The sequence below is a fragment of the Canis aureus genome, chromosome 32, assembly GCF_053574225.1.
Source record: "Canis aureus isolate CA01 chromosome 32, VMU_Caureus_v.1.0, whole genome shotgun sequence".
Taxonomy (NCBI): domain Eukaryota; kingdom Metazoa; phylum Chordata; class Mammalia; order Carnivora; family Canidae; genus Canis; species Canis aureus.
In genome coordinates, this window is record NC_135642.1 from 33,627,384 (window position 1) to 33,647,526 (window position 20,143).

At 39.3% G+C, this 20,143-nt stretch overlaps 1 protein-coding gene across 7 annotated transcripts in view; it reads left to right on the forward strand.

Annotated features, from left to right (window-relative positions):
- The first annotated feature begins 838 nt into the window (after positions 1 to 838).
- The window catches only part of TRIP4 (thyroid hormone receptor interactor 4), a 57,409-nt gene continuing 38,104 nt past the window's right edge, over positions 839 to 20,143 (forward strand). For 5 of the 7 annotated variants that reach the window (XR_013370434.1, XM_077881409.1, XM_077881411.1 and 2 more), the window contains exons 1-7: positions 839 to 998; positions 5,811 to 5,980; positions 6,625 to 6,758; positions 10,882 to 11,094; positions 12,680 to 12,758; positions 16,324 to 16,453; positions 18,364 to 18,579. Coding sequence is in view for 6 of the 7 variants with exons in the window: in XM_077881409.1 (XP_077737535.1) it covers positions 898 to 998; positions 5,811 to 5,980; positions 6,625 to 6,758; positions 10,882 to 11,094; positions 12,680 to 12,758; positions 16,324 to 16,453; positions 18,364 to 18,579 (1,043 nt within the window). In the remaining variant the exon portion in view is untranslated. Of the gene's footprint in view, positions 999 to 1,062; positions 1,327 to 5,810; positions 5,981 to 6,624; positions 6,759 to 10,881; positions 11,095 to 12,679; positions 12,759 to 16,323; positions 16,454 to 18,363; positions 18,580 to 20,143 lie in introns of those variants that run through there. The other 2 variants (XM_077881410.1, XM_077881414.1) reach the window with 2 other exon arrangements.

Genomic DNA, 20,143 nt, shown 5'->3' on the forward strand with positions numbered 1-20,143 from the left:
TTAAAAAAAAAAAAATTAAAAGGACATCGTTGACAGAGAAAAAAAGTATTACAGAAGTAAAAAAAACAAAACAAAACAAATTTCACTAGGGAATTTAGGTGGAAATCCTTGAAAGCCAAATCCCAGTACCTGTTTTATTAAAGTTCCCGCCTCCCCTTGAGCTTCTCGGGATGTCTTGACCCTCTTGGAAAAGACCTGGCTTAAAAAATAAACAAAGAGGTTTTAGCAGTAAGCATCTAGCATTGGACCACATGGATATTAACAAAACCAGTACCACCAAAGCAAATCCTTACAGCGCTTCCTCTAGCTTGCAAGAGCTATTTTATTTTATATATATATTTAATTAATTAATTAATTAATTAATTATGAGCGACACCGAGAGGGAGAGGCAGAGACACAGGCAGAGGGAGAAGCAGGCTCCCTGCAGGGAGCTGGATGCGGGACTCGATTCTGGGTCTCCGAGGTCACGCCCTGGGCCGAATGCAGACGCTCAACCCCTGAGCCACCCTGGTGTCCCCACAAGAGCTATTTTAAATGTTTTATATAAAACCAGAAAAAATTTAAAAGCTGGCATCTCAGATTAAGATTTTTATCTTTTCCTCGGCCGTGGGCGTTATAGGTAATCGTACTGGGTTGGCAGGATTCCCGATTCCGAAACCCTAGTTCTAACCACGCAGAAAAATCACGGGCGGACGAGCTCCGGCAGGAGCGTCAACAGCGCCAGGAAGCGGGAAAAAGGAGGTGGCAGCGGTGGGCGGGATCTGTGCTGGGGGCGGTGCCTCCGCGAGGGCGGTGCCGACCGGCGGAACCCGCGCGAGCGAGGTCGGTGTTGCCAAGGGGACTAGTCCGGCGCCGGACGTGGGGTGGTTGGAACCCAGCTGGTTCCGGCTGGGAAAGATGGCGGTCGCTGGGGCGGCGTCCCGGGAGCAGCTGGTGGGCTGGTGCACCCAGGAGTTGCGGAAAACTTTCGGCCTGGATGTCAGCGAGGAGATCATGCAGTGAGGCCGGTTCGGGTCCCAGGAGGGAAGGAGCTCTGGGATGGCACTTGGCTGAGCGAAAGGGGAAGCGGGGAGGACTTAAAAGTTGATGAGAGTCAAGGAATAGGATAAAAAGGGCTACTGTCGGTCTCGAGGCGCTGAATCTTGACCTCTGGCTTTACAGTTCAGCGTCTGGAATTAGGGCATTCAGGCTCCACAATCGGCCGGGGAGGCCTTTTTTCTTAGGAGAACGCCAAATCTCTGATAATTAGTCCTCCATGACTGTCCCGGGAGCCGGTTTCCGTATAGATGCTGGAGACAAGGGGCAAGCCGAGTGGTCTTTCCAGAGGTACCTTGCAATGAGGATTTTTAGTTTGCCGGGATCTGGGTTGTGTCAGTTAGGATCTGGACTTTAAATTGAGGCTGCGGTGTTAAGGCGTAAATAGCTTCTGACTGAGGAGTCCCACGTTCTGGTTTTTTGGTTGTCATTTATCATTTTGGAGCCTCTGACAACTTGATTTCCCTCTGCATAGCTTAGTTTCCTCGCCTGTAAAATGAATGATTAGCCGGGCTTATCTTTAATATTTATAATTCTTATGAAGTGGAGATGGTGACATAATTTACTATTTGCTTTCAGTGGATTATTTTAGTATGTTTGTTGCACTACATAACCGGTGCTAGGGCAACAAAGACAACTGAGCCCATTGGGTTCTGCCTGGTTGATGATTGGAGGAAATGTAAGGAAATGTAAGGTGTTGTGGGAACATGGAGTAAAGTACTCCCACTAAGATTTGAGAAACTTGGAAGGTTTACTTCAAGGGATGACTTTCACCCCACAACTAAAGGGTGGGTAAGTGGAAGGGCAGTGTTGAGGCAGAGGGCAAGACTTCTGCAAAGATTGGTCTTGGTCAAAGAGCCTGAAAGTGCTTCTTTTTTTTTAAAGATTTTTTAAAAAAACTTATTAATGAGAGAGAGAGAGAGAGAGACAGAGACACAGGCAGAGGGAGAAGCAAGCTCCATGCAGGGAGCCTGACGTGGGACTGAATCCCGGGTCTCCAGGATCAGGCCCTGGACCGAAGGCAGACACTCAACCGTTGAGCCACCGGGGCTGCCCCTGAAAGGGCTTCTTGATTTGATTTTTGTTCATAGATGGTGAAACCTGAATTGCCATTTCTAGGGCTTTTGTAGGAAGTGAGTTTCTGAGTTTGGAGAAAACAGTCTTGTTGGCAAGGAGACTATTTAAAAAGCTTGTATTAAAGGTTTTTGTTTTAAACATTGGAATAAACTATATTAAAAAAAAACCCTGCAAAATCATATGGCTTATCTTTACCCTTGTTTGAAGCAAAATCAGGTTAGTTTTCTTTTTTTTTTTTTTTCAAACACATTTTTTAAAAAGTGGAATGCTGTCTAATAAGATAATGAGACTTTGCAATATACCAAACAGAAAAACAGTCACTCGGTAAGAACAAAAACAACACAAAGATTGAGGCTATTTTTGATGGATCAATAATGTGGTATGCTTAGATGCAGTCTTCTCAGTCTCAGTATTCAATTGTATCTTGTCTGCTTAACCAGTATTAGGAAAATTCTGATTTTCATAAATTGTGATTTAACAGCTCATTTTGAAGCCTTAGATTTTTCTCAGTTAAATTTATCTACACCCTTAAAAAGCAGTGATCAGAAATTTAAGTTTTACAATTGAAGTATGGCTAAATACCTGCTTGCATTTTTTTACTCATAAGTTCTATAAGAATTGTTCAAAGCTTTAAAAAAGCACTGAAGCTACCTATAATATAATGGTATTTGAACTCATTTGACTTACTAGGTTTTTACTAGTAATTAATTGCGCAACAGGCCATGATGCCATGATCAAAGCATTTTTGTGTAAATTTGCTGTGCTTTGCCTGTACTAATTAAAAAATAGTACCGTGGTAGTGCGCTAACTTAAACAATTTGGCACGGGTGGCCTGAATTTTTACAGACAGCGCAGAACTAGTACCTTCTTAATCAGTGATACATTTATGGAACATTAAGATTTGTACACAAGATTAGCAAATAAACTTTGTACTACAATCGGCCTTAGCTCCTGTTTTGCATGACCCTATTTTGTTTTTTTTTGTTTTTTTTTTTTTAATTTTTTTAAATTTTTATTTATTTATGATAGTCACACAGAGAGAGAGAGAGGCAGAGACATAGGCAGAGGGAGAAGCAGGCTCCATGCACCGGGAGCCTGATGTGGGATTCGATCCCGGGTCTCCAGGATCGCGCCCTGGGCCAAAGGCAGGCGCCAAACCGCTGCGCCACCCAGGGGTCCCCTACATGACCCTATTTTGATAAGATTTTGTATATAACACATTTGGATATATGCTATTTCTTATGATACTTTGTAAATAGTTTTTTTTTAAAGGATTAAGATCTTTTTTTTTTTAATTTTTATTTATGATAGTCACAGAGAGAGAGAGAGATAGAGAGGCAGAGACATAGGCAGAGGGAGAAGCAGGCTCCATGCACCGGGAGCCCGATGTGGGACTCGATCCTCGGTCTCCAGGATCGCGCCCTGGGCCAAAGGCAGGCGCTAAACCGCTGCGCCACCCAGGGATCCCGATACTTTGTAAATAGTTAAAATAACATTCATTCCGATGTTTCTGGAAATCTTTAAATACTTCCCTGGTAGTTTAAATACTCCACTTTTATTTTTATTTTTTTTAAACATTTTATTTATTTATTCATAGACACAGGCAGAGACACAGGCGGAGGGAGAAGCAGGTTTCATGCAGGGAGCCGGATGTGGGACCGGATCCGGGGTCTCCAGGATCACACCCCAGGCCACAGGCGGCGCCAAACCGCTGCGCCACCAGGGCTGCCCTAAATACACCACTTTTAAATGATCCGGGGAGGTTCTTTGCAGAAGAATTCTATGAGAAATTGATAGCAATTAATCTTTTCAAGGGGGCTGCTCAGTTTTGGGATCAAGGTGATTAAACTGTAAAAGTCTTGAAAAACAATTGTATCTTTGTAAATCTATGATGGATTAGAAGATGCTCTTAATGAGGCTCAAAAGCACAGGTTTATTCACCTATAGATCATAACTCTGCAAATGTACCACCACATTAGGAAAACAACCTAATACCTATGCTACTAGTGATGGTACAAATACATGATTTTTTTTTTAATTTAAAGGGATTTAGCATTATAGTCTTTCCTGTATCTGATACCAGTGTGTCTGACTTACAGTTTATTCAGGTCTTAGAATGCTTTCATGGTCTGATTTCTTAATTTACAAGTTATTTTTTCAATTCCTTCTTTCCTAATGGTGTAACATATTCACTGTAAAAACCTAAAAAAGATAAGAGATAAAGGAGGAAACCAAAATTACCGTAATACCACAATCCAGAGGTAATCATTGTTTCTCTCTTAGAGTTTTTCCTATGCATATTGTAATACATTTTCAAAACATATTCATCTTAGGGGAAAAAAAGAAAATAAACTCTCTTTAATGATATAACTCAATGGTAATCATTTTGGTATATAACCTGGCCATTTTTTCTATATTTAAGTGTCTGTATATATACATTTCTTTTATAGCAATTGGGATTATATGCTCTACATTCTATCTTGGTATTTCACTTATTATATGAAAGCATTTTTTCAGGTCAATAATAATCATTCATAAATTTCACTTTTAGCGGCAGTATGTTACATTTTGTAAAGTCCAAAAACTTGAATTCATTAGTCTTTCCCATCAGTGGATGTTTTAAATAGCTTCTAGTTTTTCATTCATTGAAATAGTGATGCAGTTAACTCTTTTGCATAAATTTTCCTGTGTCTCATATTTCACATAGAGTCCTTTAAATGGGATTAGTGGATTATTTTTAAGGCAGTTCAAATATATTGGCCTGTCAATTTTTAGAAAAGTTATACTGACTTGAACTGTTGTTCTAGGAACCCTTTGTAACATTTCCTTAAAAATAGATCTGCTTAAAAAAATAGATCTGCTTATTCTAATGTGATCCTAATCTTGATTTACAATTTTTTAAAGATTAAAAGAAAAGTTTGTTTTTTTTTTTTTTTTAGGTAATCTCTACACCCAGCATGGGGCTTGAACTCAACCCCAAGATTTAAGAGTAGCATACTCTACTGACTGAGCCAGCCAGCTGCCCTGAATTATACTTTTTGAGAATAGTAAATCAACAACTGGTTAGATTGTCATATATACTCATATTTTTAACAAAAAAGAAATTTAAGGTTTTGTAGTATAGCTATTAAGTCATTTATGTTGCTAAGAAAATACAGTGATTGCAAGTATGTAGTTAGAGGAAGTATTCCTATGTTAAGGACAGCTCCATAGTCTATCTTCAAAACGTTAGCTCTGGGCAGCCTGGGTGGCTCAGCAGTTTGGCACCTGCCTTCAGCCCAGGGTCTGATCCTGGAGACCTGGGATCGAGTCCCACATCGGGCTCCCTGCGTGGAGCTGCTTCTCCCTCTGCCTGTGTCTCTGCCTCTCTTTCTCTCTCTTTCTCTGTGTGTGTGTGTCTCTCATGAATGAATAAATAAAATCTTTTAAAAAAATCAAACAAACAAACAAAAAAACCCCAAAACGTTAGTTCTAATCTTCTAACAAGATTATATGAAGGTTAGGTTATGAACTACTTGAGGTCAGGATTTTTGTCATAATCAAACTTAGATCCCTAGCGTCTAGCATAGAATTTGGCTCAAAATAAACACTTTAATGGATTGATGAGTGGTTTGTACTACCTTGATTTCTGTTGTGATTATTGAAAGATATAGTGTAAGCAGATCTTGTTTCAAGAACTTATATTTTTGCTTCCCGAGGTATGTTTTGTCAATTGAGAGTGCTGAAGAGATACGAGAATATGTTACTGACCTCCTTCAGGGAAATGAGGACAAAAAAGGTCAATTCATTGAGGAGCTTATAACCAAATGGCAAAAGAATGATCAGGAGTTGAGTTCTGATGCTCTACATCAGTCCTTCAAAAAAGATGGTAAGTTAATATAATTCAGGGTTGAAATATTGGTAAGTGGGCTGGTTTATAGGACCTGATATATTCGCCACTGCTGTTTCCTCACAGCAGAATCATATATATGCATATTTTTAGTTCAGTTCCACTCAAACTGTAATGAATATTGTTTTAATTCAGACTTTTCAAAAGTACCACAAAAATGCTTGTTTGCAGATACATATGTGGTTTCAGAATAGTTTGAAAAATTTATCCGTGGATTAAAAAAACACTTTTAAGTCATATGTATACCCAAATAAAAGTAAGTGTTGACCAATTTTAGTATGAATAGCACTTAGAGGTAACTAGTTAAAAGATACAAAAGATAAACACCAACCTAAATAAGTCATTATACAATTTATTAGATTTTAGTTTACTGTTGAATCCTAGTTAGTAGTCTTTATCATCAGTTATCTTGAAAATTATGGTTTAAATTTAATTCTGGTTTGAGAGGAAAAGCTAACGTTAAAAGCTGCCTGAGTTCATATCTTTACTCTGAATATTAAGCGTCATCTTTTCTATATTAGCTGTTAGTTCATCAATGAATCCGGCTATTATCAATCTATGTACGTGTATGTATATATTTACATATATATAAATATATACGTAAATTTTTTTTTTCTTTAAAGAAATGTTAGATGGGCAGAGATCAGGAGACCAGTTAAAGAGGAGTAGGCGAAAAGGAAGAAATAGACAGGAAGTTCCTGCATTTGCTGAACCTGACACAACCAAGGAGGTCAAAACACCTTTTGATTTGGCCAAGGTGAGTGCTTGTAGAATGAATCTTTTTCTAGCTCTATGGAAAAGGTGAGGTGACTGATACTTTTCAGAAAGCAAAGTGTACAAATTGGTCTAGAATGGCAATTTTCAAAAAATGCATGAATTTTATGGAAAAATGATATATCACTTTTTACATGGTAGATTTTTTTAAAAAAGATTTTATATATTTATTTGAGAGAGAGAGAGCGAGCGAGCACAAGCCAGGGGAAGGAGCAGAGAAAGGGAGAAGCAGACACCCTCCTGAGTAGGGAACCCGATGGGTTCCATCCCAGGACCCAGGATTATGACCTGAGCTGAAGGTAGACACTTATTTTTTTTTTAAGATTTTATTTATTTATTCATAGAGACACAGAGAGAGAGGGGACAGAAACACAGGCAGAGGGAGAAGCAGGCTCCATGCAGGGAGCCCGATGTGGGACTCGATCCAGGGTCCCCAGGATCACACCCCGAGCTGCAGGCGGCGCTAAACTGCTGCGCCACCAGGGCTGACCTGAAGGTAGACACTTAACCTGCTGAGCCACTGAGGTGCCCTTATATGGTAGATTTTTTTTTTTTGCAGCCTGATTAAATAGTTATTAAAGGACATCTTGGTTAGAAATGAGATTGAGAAAGAGATACATATAAGATGGAAAATATTTAATAAAGTGCACCAGGACTTCAACATTTTGTATATGGATTTTTTTACTAAAAGAATGCATGATTCTAGCTGTTATTAAGAATGTTCCTCGGGGGGGATCCCTGGGTGGCTCAGCGGTTTAGCGCCTGCCTTTGGCTCAGGGCGTGGTCCTGGAGACCCAGGATTGAGTCCCACATCGGGCTCCCTGCATGGAGCCTGCTTCTCCCTCTGCCTGTGTCTCTGCCTCTCTCTTTCTCTCTCTCTCTCTCTGTGTGTGTGTCTCTCATGAATAAATAAATAAAATCTTAAAAAAAAAAAAAAAAAGGAATGTTCCTGGGGCACCTGGGTGGCTCATTTAGTTGGGTACCTGTTTTCAGCTCAGATCATGATCTCCAGGTCCTAGGATATAGCCCCAAGTTTGGCTCCCTGCTCAGCTAGGAGTCTGCTTCTCTTTCTCCTTCTGCCTCTCCCCACTGCTCATTCTTTCTTTCTCTCAAATAAATAAATGAAATCTTTATTTAAAAAAAATTTTTTTAAAAGATTCTATTTATTTATTCATGAGAGACACAAAGAGAGAGAGGCAGAGACATAGGCAGAGGGAGAAGCAGGCTCCATGCAGCGAGCCTGATGCAGGACTTGATCCCGGGACTCCAGGATCATGTCCTGAGCCGAAGGCAAACGCTCAACCGCTGACCCACCCAGCCATCCCAAATGAAATCTTTGAAAAAATAAAAAACAAACGTTCCTACTTTGGGCCATGTACCACTGCCACCACCGTCATCATCATTCATTTCTTAGAGTTTTTTTGTATTTTCTCATGGCTCTCAAAATAGCCCTGTGACGTAAGCAGAAATATTTATAATCAGGGAAATTTGACAAACTAAATTTCATAATAGAAAGGAATAATTATGCCAAGATGGAAGAGAGGTGATCCAAAAATTCTGAATGTGATGACCATGTAAAAAAAACATTGCAAAGTGTTTACAAAATAATGTTAAGTTAAAGGGAAAAGAATAGAGACTTAAAAGCCTTTTATCAAGTGGAATAAAATAAGTAAAGAAGCATCACAAGCAAAAGAAAAAACAAATGACCAATAAACATGAAAAGATATTTAACTTTACCAGTTTGTCACCCTAAATGCCTGAGACTTTCTCAATTTTAGCACTGAGAGTGCCGTATTCTGAGATTTTCCTAAGTCCAGGGCACACCAAAATGATTGGTTACTAGTATTCAAATAAATACACATTAAATCCCTACAGTATTACATATAATTTTAAATTGTTAAAAGATTTTGGGATCCCTGGGAGGCTCAGTGGTTTAGCACCTGCCTTTGGCCCAGGGCGCGATGCTGGAGCCCTGGGATCGAGTCCCCTCTTGGGCTCCCGGCGTGAAACCTGCCTCTCCCTCTGCCTGTGTCTCTGCCTCTCTCTCTTTCTGTCTATCATAAATAAATAAAATCTTAAAAAAAATAAATTGTTAAAAGATTTCTATTTTTTAATTTTATGTATTTATTTATTTATTTATCCATGAGAAACTGAGAGAAGGCATGGGACATAGACAGAGAGAGAAGCAGGCTCCTCTCAGGGAGCCTGATGTGGGACTCAGTCTCGGAATCCTGGGATCACGCCCTGAATCAAAGGCAGACGCTCAACTGCTGAGTCACCCAGGCATCCCCCAATTTTTTTTTTCCCAAAATTTTTAAAATAGGATATTGGGATGCCTGGGTGGCTCAGTGGTTGGGCACCTGTCTTCAGCTCAGGGCGTGATCCCGGGGTTCCAGGATCAGTCCGGCATCGGGCTCCCTGCATGGAGCCTATTCTCTCTCTGCCTGTGTCTGTGCCTCTCTCTGTGTCTCTCATGAATAAATAAATAAAATCTTAAAAAATAAAATAAAATAAATAAAATAAAATAAAATAAAATAAAATAAAATAAAATAAAATAAATAGAATATTCAGTGATGGTGAAGTTGTATTACTACAAGATCCGCCTGTACACTATTGGTGGCAGTGCAAATTGGCCTAAGCTTTCTGGGGGACTGTATGACAGCATACATCAAGAACCATAGAGGTGTTCATATCCTTTTGACTTATTAATATGACTCAAAAGTCTAACTTAAGTAAGCAGAAATACATACAAAGGCACCTGGGTGGCTCAGTCAGTTAAGTGACTAACTCTTATTTTCAGCTCAGGTTGTGATTCCAAGGTTGTGAGATTGAGCTCCACACTTAGCATGGAGTCTGCTTGGGACACTCCCTCTCTCTCTACCTCTGCCCCTGCCTCCTGCACTCTCTCCCTCTCTAAAATAAATAAATCAATCTTAATATATATGCAAAAAAAAACTTGAAGATTTGAACTGACTTGTTTAACAGTAAAGATTGAATAAATATGGTTCCCTCATTTGATGGAATACCATGCAACTAATAAAATTGTTCTCCAGAATATATAATTAGGGAAAACATTCATAAAATATTGAGTAAAAATGCATAAATGAAATATGTATGTCTGATTTTCTTTTAAGATTTTATTTATTTATTTTAGAGAGAAAAGTGAGGGCAGCCCGGGTGGCTCAGAGGTTTAGCACTGTCTTCGGCCCAGGGCGTGATCCTGGAGACCCAGGATCAAGTCCCACATTGGGCTCCCTGCATGGAGCCTGCTTCTTCCTTTGTGTCTGCCTCTCTCTCTCTCTCTCTCTCTCTCTCTGTCTCTTATGAATAAATTAATAAAATCTTAAAAAAAAAAAGAGAGAGAAAAGTGAGACAAAGCATGAGTGGAGGGGGAGGGGCAGTCTCCCTGCTAAGCAGGAAGCCTGATGCAGGGCTCCATCCTAGGACCTCAGGATCATTTTCTATTGTGTCATCTTTTTCTGATGGAGCCATTTTTTTCTTGATTTTCCTTTTTAAAAGGTTTATTTATTTGAGAGAGAGAGAGAGAGAGAGCATGAACAGGGGGAGGGGCAGGAGGAGAGGAAGAGAGCATCTCAAGCAGACTCCCTGCTGAGTGTTGAGCCCAACTTGGAGCTCCATCTCATGATCTGAGATAATGACCTGAGCCAAAATCAAAAGTTGGATGCTTAACCAACTGAGCCACTCAAGCACCCCTTTCTTGATTTTTCATATTTTTTTATCATATTTCAATATCTGTATCATCTACTAGTGGAATTTTTGTTTCTTATAATCTCTACTCTAGTTGTGCTTAAATGTGCCACATAAATAGTTTATACTGCTACATTTACCTTCTACCAGCTATAATAGAGGGCTGAAAGCTACTAATAGAAAAAGCAAGGCATATCAGCTAGTTTTTCTAGAATATAACCTTTCTTCAGATCCTTGATGATAACCCTTAATTTGTATCTCTCCCACTCCTTTCCTTCTGTCATGATTCCTAGGTGGTGTATAAGTTGTCATAGAACAGAATTGAGGTTTTTCTCTTCTTGATTATTTTCATTGCTGTTAACTATTTGATGTTATTTCTGATATCTTTGTACAATTAGGCACAAGAGAACAGCAACTCCTTAAAGAAGAAGACAAAGTTTGTCAGTTTATACACAAAAGAGGGACAGGACAGGCTTGCAGTCCTGATCCCTGGTCGCCATCCATGTGATTGCCTGGGCCAGAAGCACAAGCTGATCAATAATTGTCTGATCTGTGGGCGTATTGTCTGTGAACAAGAGGGCTCTGGCCCCTGCTTTTTCTGTGGTACTCTGGTAAATTGTTTCTTTTATATTTTATTTTACTGACCTTTGGTTGAATATGTAGAAATTGCCACATCCCTGGCAATTTCTCTTTTACTTAGGAAATGTCTTCCCTCACATTTCTAATAAATTCTAGTAGCAGGAATTTGATTAATCAAACACACCCAAGGCTATGTCTTAGTACTGAGGCCTATTAGGGAGAAGTGTTCTGAGTAGATAAATTGTTGAGGACTCTCAAGTCTTGTGCTTATAACAGGTTATTATAGCTTCTATTTCCAGGACACCTTTTTTTCACCTTGTTTGTCTGAGAGAATGACCTCAAGAGTGTGGTAGTAATGACTATCTTATAAACACCCTAATGAGTTGTCTGGAAAACTTGTTTTGCCATTTAGTGGGCTGGCAGAAGCAATGGCATTGGTGTTGATGAAGGCATCCATTTTATATTGCTTTATGTTCCGTTCTCTGATAGGTCCTTTAATTATTCAGTACACTCAAAAAATAACCTGGATGGCGGATGACCTGAAAAATGAAGTGTCCACCATAAAAAATAAATATTCATAAAACAAAACCAAAATTTCATAAAATGGCAATAAATGTCCTCTGATATGGGGCTTTCTCTAGAGAAATTCCCTATAGCTACTGGCAGGAACTTTGTATGCCACTGAGGGAACTTCTAGGCAACTTCAATATTTTCCACTAGATCCTATGTGTCCTTCAGTTCAAGACACAGAGTAATATAAAAAACGTTGGCCTTGAAGTTTTGCAGTTTTATAAACTCAGTATGAAATTGTTTTTGAATAATTCCTTTTATGCCTCCATTCTTACAACTGCAGTGATTTTATAATAAACAGAACTTTTTCTTTGCTTCATGTATTCATTATTTTATAAATAGGTAATATTTGAAGACAAAGAAATGAAATATGTATAGATAAAAAAATTAGACTAGTTTTCACTGGTGGCACTGTAATTTGCTTTTTCTGATTCTTTCTAATAAGACATCTGCTTATAATTTCTTCTATAAGACTTACATTTCATGATTAGAACTGGAAGGCTTTTTAAAAAAAGTATATTTTTTTCAATATTCTAAATGATGGCAAATCATTGTCATTTGGAGGTAGGTTAGATTTTTTTTTTCTTTTTTAAGAAGTCATTCAGGGACACTTCCAGTGAGATCAGTTTTTTCTATGATTTATAAAAGAAGGGGGAGGGACGCCTGGGTTGCTCAGTGGTTGGGCGTCTGCCTTTGGCTCAGCGTGTGATCCTGGAGTCCCGGGATTGAGTCCCACAATCGGGCTCCCTGCATGGAGCCTGCTTCTCCCTCTGCCTGTGTCTCTGCCTTTCTCTTTCTGTGTCTCTAATGAATAAATAAGTAAAATCTTCCCAAAAAGTGGGGGCGGGGGGGAGTTGGAAAGAGACTAAGGAAACTCATTTGGATACGTGTATTTTTGGTGTGTGTGTTTGGATAAAAAAAGCACCAACAATTTCATTATTTTATTGCCATATCTAATGTATAATTTGAGGTTACATTTTAGGTATATCAGGCCAACAAAATTAATGTAACTATTGGATCATGTATCCTGCTCTTATTACTTTATAGGTATGTACTCGTGAAGAACAGGATATTTTACAACGTGATTCAAACAAGAGCCAGAAACTGTTGAAGAAACTGATGTCAGGTAGGCAGTAATCTTCTGATTTTGTTCTAACTGTAATTGTTGCTTTCTTGTATCCTGGTATGCAATATGCAATTTATTCACGCATTTATTCTACAATCGTTTTTTTTTTTAAAGTTATTAAAACCACATAACAGGGATGCCTGGGTGGCTCAGTGGTTGAGCATCTGCTTTCAGGTCAGGTCATGATCCTGGGGTCTAGGGATCAAGTCCCACATTGGGCTCTACACCGGGAGCCCAGTTGTCCCTCTGCCTATGTCTCTGCCTCTCTCCGTATATCCCTCATGAATAAATAAATAAAATCTTTAAAAACAAAAACAAAAAGTGGGACGCCTGGGTGGCTCAGTGGTTGAGCACCTGCCTTTGGCCCAGGGCATGATCCTAGAGTCCCAGGATGGAGTCCACATTGGGCTCCATGCATGGAGCCTGCTTCTCCCTCTGCCTGTGTCTCTGCCTCTGTGTGTGTGTGTTTCTCATGAATAAATAAATAAAATCTTTAAAAAACAAAAAACAAAAGTTTTATTTAATTTTTAAATTTTTTAAGAATATGATTTTTAAAAATTGAAGTATAATTGACACAAATTGTCATATTAGTTTCAAGTGTACAAGATAGTGATTGACGGTTTTGTATGTTGTGAGGTGCTCACAAGTATAATTACTACTATATGTCACCGTATGATGTTATTAAAATACTATTGCTTGTATTCCCTATGCTGTATCTTTTATCCCTGTGACTTAGTCATTCCATAACTGGAAGCCAGTACCTCCCACTCCCCTTCATCCTTTTTGCCCACCTCTCCATCCTCCTCCCCTCTGGCAACCACCAGTTCTCAGTATTTATGGGTCTTTTTCTGCTTTTGTTTGTTTGTTTGCTTGTTTTGTTTTTAGATTCCACATATAAGTGAAATCATATGGTATTTGTCTTTGTGATAATTTTTGACACTTAGAATGTATTTGCTGTATTTACCAAAATGTACCAATCTACAATAGTTCAGTGACTAAAATCTGTCACTACTGAGTTTTGACATTTCAAATATTTTTGTCTTTATACTTAAATTTTTTATTGAAGAGATTGAACATGTCTGCATATCTTTTCACTTAGGATTTCTTTAAGGTCATTGTTATAAGAAAAGATACTTCTAAGTGTCACGTGACAGTATACAGGGTGGATTGGACGAGTGCTACCCAGGAGCCTTTGGAGCATGGGTTTGGGGGAGGGGAAGGGAAACACAAAAGGCTCTGAGGCTTTTTAAATACAGGGACTCCATCAGGTTTATGAGAGTCTAGAAGGAATCTTTTTCTATCTTTAGTTCGAGTGATCTTTGTTGGGGCACCTGGGTGGCTCAGTGGTTGAGCATCTGCCTTTGGCTCAGGTTGTGATCCTGGGGTCCTGGAATCGAGTCCCCCTTTGGTCTCCTGCAGGGAGTCTGCTTCTCCCTCTGCCTGTGTCTTTGCCTCTCTCTCTCTGTGTCTCATGAATAAATAAAATCTTAAAAAAAAAAAAAAAAACCACTAAGTGTTTTTCTTACATTCAGAACACAAGAATCTCTGTCTCTCTCTAATCTTAAAAGAGAGTTTTGACAGGACTTTGAAGGTCAGCCTTCATTATAGCCTCATTTTCCTAACTCATCTTAGGTCTTTTTTTTTTTTTTTTAAGATTTTATTTATTTATTCATAGAGACACACAGAGAGAGAGGCAGAGACATAGAGGGAGAAGCAGGCTCCTTGCAGGGAGCCCAATGTGGGACTCGATCCTGGGACCCTGGGATCACGCCCTGAGCGGAAGGCAGATGCTCAACTGCTGAACCACCCGGGCTTCCCAGAGTTAGACTGAAGTTTAAATCTTGTTTCCACCTTCTATTTTATACCTGAGTAACTCAGTAAGTTTATTATTGTCTCTGAACTTCAGTTTTCTTTTCTGTGAAGATAATATAAACTTTTTTCACCATTATTTATTTATTTTTCTATTTATTTAGTTTCTAGTTTTGCTGTGTGAAAGTACGTTTGTTTGTTTGTTTATTTATTTATTTATTTAAAGATTTTATTTATTTATTCATGAGAGACACAGAGAGAGAGAGAGGCAGAGACACAGGCAGAGGGAGAAGCAGGCTCCATGCAGGGATCCTGACATGGGACTCGTGGGACTCGGGATCCTGACATGGGACTCGTGGGACTCGATCCCGGGTCTCCAGATCACACCCTGGGCCGAAGGCAGCACTAAACCACTGAGCCACCCGGGCTGCCCGTGAAAGTATGTTTAAAGGTCATAGTCAGGGATCCCTGGGTGGCGCAGCGGTTTGGCGTCTGCCTTTGGCCCAAGGCGCGATCCTGGTGATCCAGGATCAAATCCCACATCGGGCTCCCGGTGCATGGAGCCTGCTTCTCCCTCTGCCTGCGTCTCTGTGCCTCTCTCTCTCTCTGTGACTATCATAAATAAATAAAAAATTAAAAAAAAAATAAATAAAGGTCATAGTCAGGGCAGCCCGGGTAGCTCGGTGGTGCCGCCTTTGATCCAGGGCGTGATCCTGGAGACCTGGGATCCAGCTCACGTCAGGCTCCTTGCATGGACCCTGCTTCTCCCTCTGCCTGTGTCTCTGCCTCTCTCTCTCTCTCTCTTTCTCATAAATAAATGAATAAACTCTTTTAAAAAATAAAATATAAATAATAAATAAAGGTCATAGGGCAGCCCAGGGGTCCCCAGCGATTTGGCGCTGGCTTCGGCTCAGGGTGTGGTCCTGGAGTCCCAGTATCAAGTCCTGCTTCAGGCTCCCTGCGTGGAGCCTGCTTCTCCCTCTGCCTTTGTCTCTGCCTCTCTCTCTCTCTCTCTCTCTCTGTCTGTCTCTCATGAATAAATAAATAAAAATAAAGGTCATAGGGCAGCCCCAGTGGCGCAGCGGTTTGGCGCCGCCTGCGGCCCAGAGCGTGATCCTGGAGACCCTGGATCGAGTCCCACGTCAGGCTCTTTGTATGATGCCTGCTTCTCCCTCTGCCTGTGTCTCTGCCTCTCTCTGTGTGTGTGTGTCTATCATGAATAAATAAGTTAAAAAAAATCTAAAAAAATAAAAAATAAAGGTCATAGTCAGCCCTATCCAATAAAGCTGTTCGTTTATAACACATTTTTATATTGTTGAACATTTGGCACCCTTAGTGATCTAAATTTTCATACTGGGAATGCCTGGGTGGCTTAGCAGTTGAGCATCTCAGGGTGTGATCCCAGAATCCTCTAGATCGAGTCCCACATCAGGCTTCCCACAGGGAGTCTGCTTCTTCCTCTGTCTATGTCTCTACCTCTCTCTCTGTGTCTCTCATGAATAGATAAATAAAAATCTTTAAAAAAAAAATTTCCATATGGGAAGAAATAGATCCTAATGTATACTGAGAACCGATGCTGTGTCAAGCCATGCTTGATAAGTAAAGCTTGACTTGTATATTTATTTTTTATTGAAGTGAAGGCTGTCAGCCATCTGGTGTAGAGCCAGAGCTTCTGATATTTTGTTCTTTGCTGTCCAGTGATACAACTAATTTATATTATAGGCTGACGCCATTTGGTTTCCTTATTGAATTTCAGGGACGGAGAATTCTGGAAAAGTGGACATCTCTACCAAGGACCTTCTTCCTCATCAAGAATTGCGAATTAAGTCTGGTCTGGAGAAGGCTATTAAGCATAAAGACAAACTGTTAGAATTTGACAGAACTAGGTATGATGTAGTTGGAATAACAAATGCTAAGAAATAGACTGATTTACAAATTCTGGCCATTGATATGTTTTTAGGGTGGAGTATGAAAGATTCACAGCAAAACAAGAGCTCCACTGCATATGAGGCCTACATCTTGTCTTTTAATTCATGTTTGAATAAGGTAGGCTCCCATCAAGCCAGCAACGGGATCTTACCCTACAACATTTTTCAATGTTTGGCAGATTCTAGTATTCTCCCCGAAAGTTGATTTGGTTTAACAGAATTCCCCGGTTGTCCCGCTTGGAGCCATTCATTCCATCAGTCAGCATATGTCAGGGTGCCTACTGTGTGTAGGCTGCTGTGCTGGGCTCTGGGGAATCTGTAAGGAATGGCATCTGGGAGAAAGTAGGTAGTGGCTTCTCATGAGAAGGCATGATTTACCCTTCCTTCCCTTTGACACTAAATTTGTTTTCTGATTTAATGATCAATATATTAAAATGTCCCTAAATTGGCTTTTATACCCCTACATTTTTATCATTTAGCCCATTGAATTCTGTTTAGGAGACAGTTTCATTGATTTGTTAATTCTATTTTTTTATTTCTTTCACCTTTTTCTTTTGGATAAAATATGTATTTGAGAGCCAGTTAGTGGTAAAAAATGTTTAAATAGGATTTATATACTCATTTCTCAAAAAGCTGAGAATCTGTGAGGGTCCTTGGAGAACGCTGAATCTCTTATTTATTGTAACTGATCTAGGAGTCTGTTCCTGGCATTTATAATCCTTTGGTTAGATACACTTTCTACTAAACTGTTTGCTATGAATCTGAGATAGAACTTTGAAAGCTCTTTCTTAAGTAAGCCCATCACAAGGTTTGGAACTCATATTCACTCTTAATCCTTTAAATATCATTTCTGTCCCTCCCTAATAAAACTTTATCATTAGAAATAGAATTGGCAGTAGAGTATATTCCTTGGTAAATGGAAACCAGAAGGGGGTCTCTCCCTGCTGATATTGCCCCCTTTTCTTATGTGTTCCAAGGTACCAGTTTCATTATTTAGGTTCACATAGAGGATCAATTTTCTCCTGAGCTCTCTGAAATTTCCACTCTCAGACTACTTTAAAACTTGCATAATTCTAGCTGTGAAAAAAAAAAATTCTAGCTGTGTCCTGAAAAATTGAAATCAGTATTTAAATCTGATTTCAGTATTTCCTTGTACTTGTGTGTATCACTGATTTGTAATTATGCACAAATTCAGTTGTGACTGGATTTGTACATTTGGAGCAGTCACTTAACTTCTGTGAACCCCAGGTTCTATTATCTACAGAACAGGAGAGTTGGATCATCAAAATTCCTTCTAGTTCTCAGTTTCTTCTTTGGTATGGTCTTAGAAATAGGCCTAGATTGTCCTACCTTGTAATTTGACCCAGTGTTTTAGTGAGAGACTAGAGATAAGTTTGGGGGGAAGGGAGCAGAGACTGACTTACAGTAGTACAGTAGTAGGATGTTCTAAGAGTAAGTCATTCCCGGATAGAACTCAATTTCTAAGGGAAAGGGCAGCAATTGGGCATAGCAAGAATAGACCAGGCCCCAATTATAAAGGGACTAGGATATTGAGTAAGCTGCCAAGACATGAACTCAGATGCAGCAAAACCAGGTGGAAGCCCAGTTATGGCCGGACTAGTAAAAAAAAAAAAAAAAAAAGGACAGTGGGTTATGATGCTGTGTTTTTTTTCTGCCTAAGAGTGAGATTAATTTTAGGAGCTGAGCTGAGCCTGCAGTTGGGATAAGATACATGCAGAAGCTGGGAACCAAGCAGAGCTTGACCTGATTTTGCAACTTTTTTGGGCATCTCTATTTGAGGTAATAATCTTCAGGATAGCAAGTCCCTCTTGACCCAGTTGACATGTGTTCTTTTTTTTCCTCCTTAGCATTCGAAGGACCCAAGTCATTGATGATGAGGCAGATTACTTTGCCAGTGATTCTAACCAGTGGTTGTCTAAAATTGAGCGGGAGACCCTGCAAAAGCGAGAAGAGGAGCTGAGAGAATTTCGACATATGTCTCGGCTCTCTAAGAAAATCACCATTGATTTCGCAGGCAGAAAGATTGTGGAAGATGAAAATCCACTAGCAGAGTATCATAGCAAGTAAGTGGGCAGCACCAGAAAGGTTTTGGAAGGGAGAAGTTTGACTGTAAAGGATTTGCCCCCTGTCATGGATCTATTATTTTTATTGATTTAAAAAATAATATATTCATTTGGAATAGAAATGTATAAGAGTAGCTAAGAAAATTTTGAAAATGCACAGTAAGGGGAACTTGTCTTCTAGATATTTCCTGTAGTTTGATAAAACAAAACAAAGCAAAACAAAGAAAACAACCTTTTTAAAACCATGAGGTACAGGCTGCTTGGGTGGCTCAGTTGGTTAAGCATCTTCCTTTGGCTCAGGTCACAATCCCAGGGTTCTAGGATTGAGTCCTGTATTAGACTCCCTGCTCAGCAGGGAGCCTGCTTCTCCCTCTACTCTTCCCCATGGGTTGTGCTCATTCTCTCTCTCTCTCTCTCACAAAAATGAAACATTGAGGTACAGTTTGGGCCTGGGGAAAGATCAATGAAAAGTAAAGGAATCTAGAAACAAATCTGCACTGTGTATACTTGTGTCTACACATGTGTAAATTAGTAATTGAAACAGGTAGCATTTCTCTCTTCTTTAAAAATATTTATTTCAGAGAGAGAGAGCGTGCAAGCAGGTGGAGGGGCAGAGGGAAAGGAAAAGGGAGGGAGAGACTCTCAAGTAGACTCCCCACTGAGGGAGATATCTGACACAGTGCTTGATCCCAAGCCCCTGAGATCATGACCTAAGCCAAAATCAAGAGTCAGACACTTAACTAACTGAGCCACCCAGGCGCCCCTGAAACAGGTAGCATTTCTAAGTAATAAGGAAAATGTTAAATATATGATGGGATGATTGGATGCCATGTTGGAAAAAGCTACATTATATCTCTACTTCAAACCATACTCTGATAATAAGTTTGACTAAATAGTCAAATGTAAAAGAGACAAAAGGATCAGAAAGAAATAAAGAAATGAAGGGGAATATAGGTATATAGTCTTGGTGTAAAAAAGCTCTTTCTAAGCAAGATACAAAACCCAGAAATCAAAAAGGCAAGATATTTTAAATAAAGTAAAAAAAACACTACCAAACTGAGAGAATACTATAAATGTTTTTAAGTCAAAAAGGGTTATCTATAGTATATAAAGATGTCCTGCAAATTGAAAGATACATACAAAATAATCCCGTAGAAAAATGAGCAAAGCCTAAGGACAATTTATAGGTGAGGAAATACAAATAGCCTATAGGTGTTTTTTTTAAATGCTCAACTAGTTATAAGGGAAATGCAAATTTTAAAACATAGTGTATCATTAAATTGGCTGAAGTAAAAAAAATGTGTATATAAAATATCGCATAATCTATGAGTATAGGAAAATGGATATGCTCTTTTACTGTGGATGGGACTAGTAAAATGGTACAGCCTCAAAGCAAAGTAATCCAAAAGTATGGATTTGGGGTGATTATGATGCATCAATGTAGGTTGATTAATTTTTATAAATGTAGCACTCAAGTGAGGAATGGTTGATAATGGAGGAAGCTATAGATGTATGAGGGACAAGGAATATATAAGAAATGTGTGAACCTTCTGTTCAGTTTTGC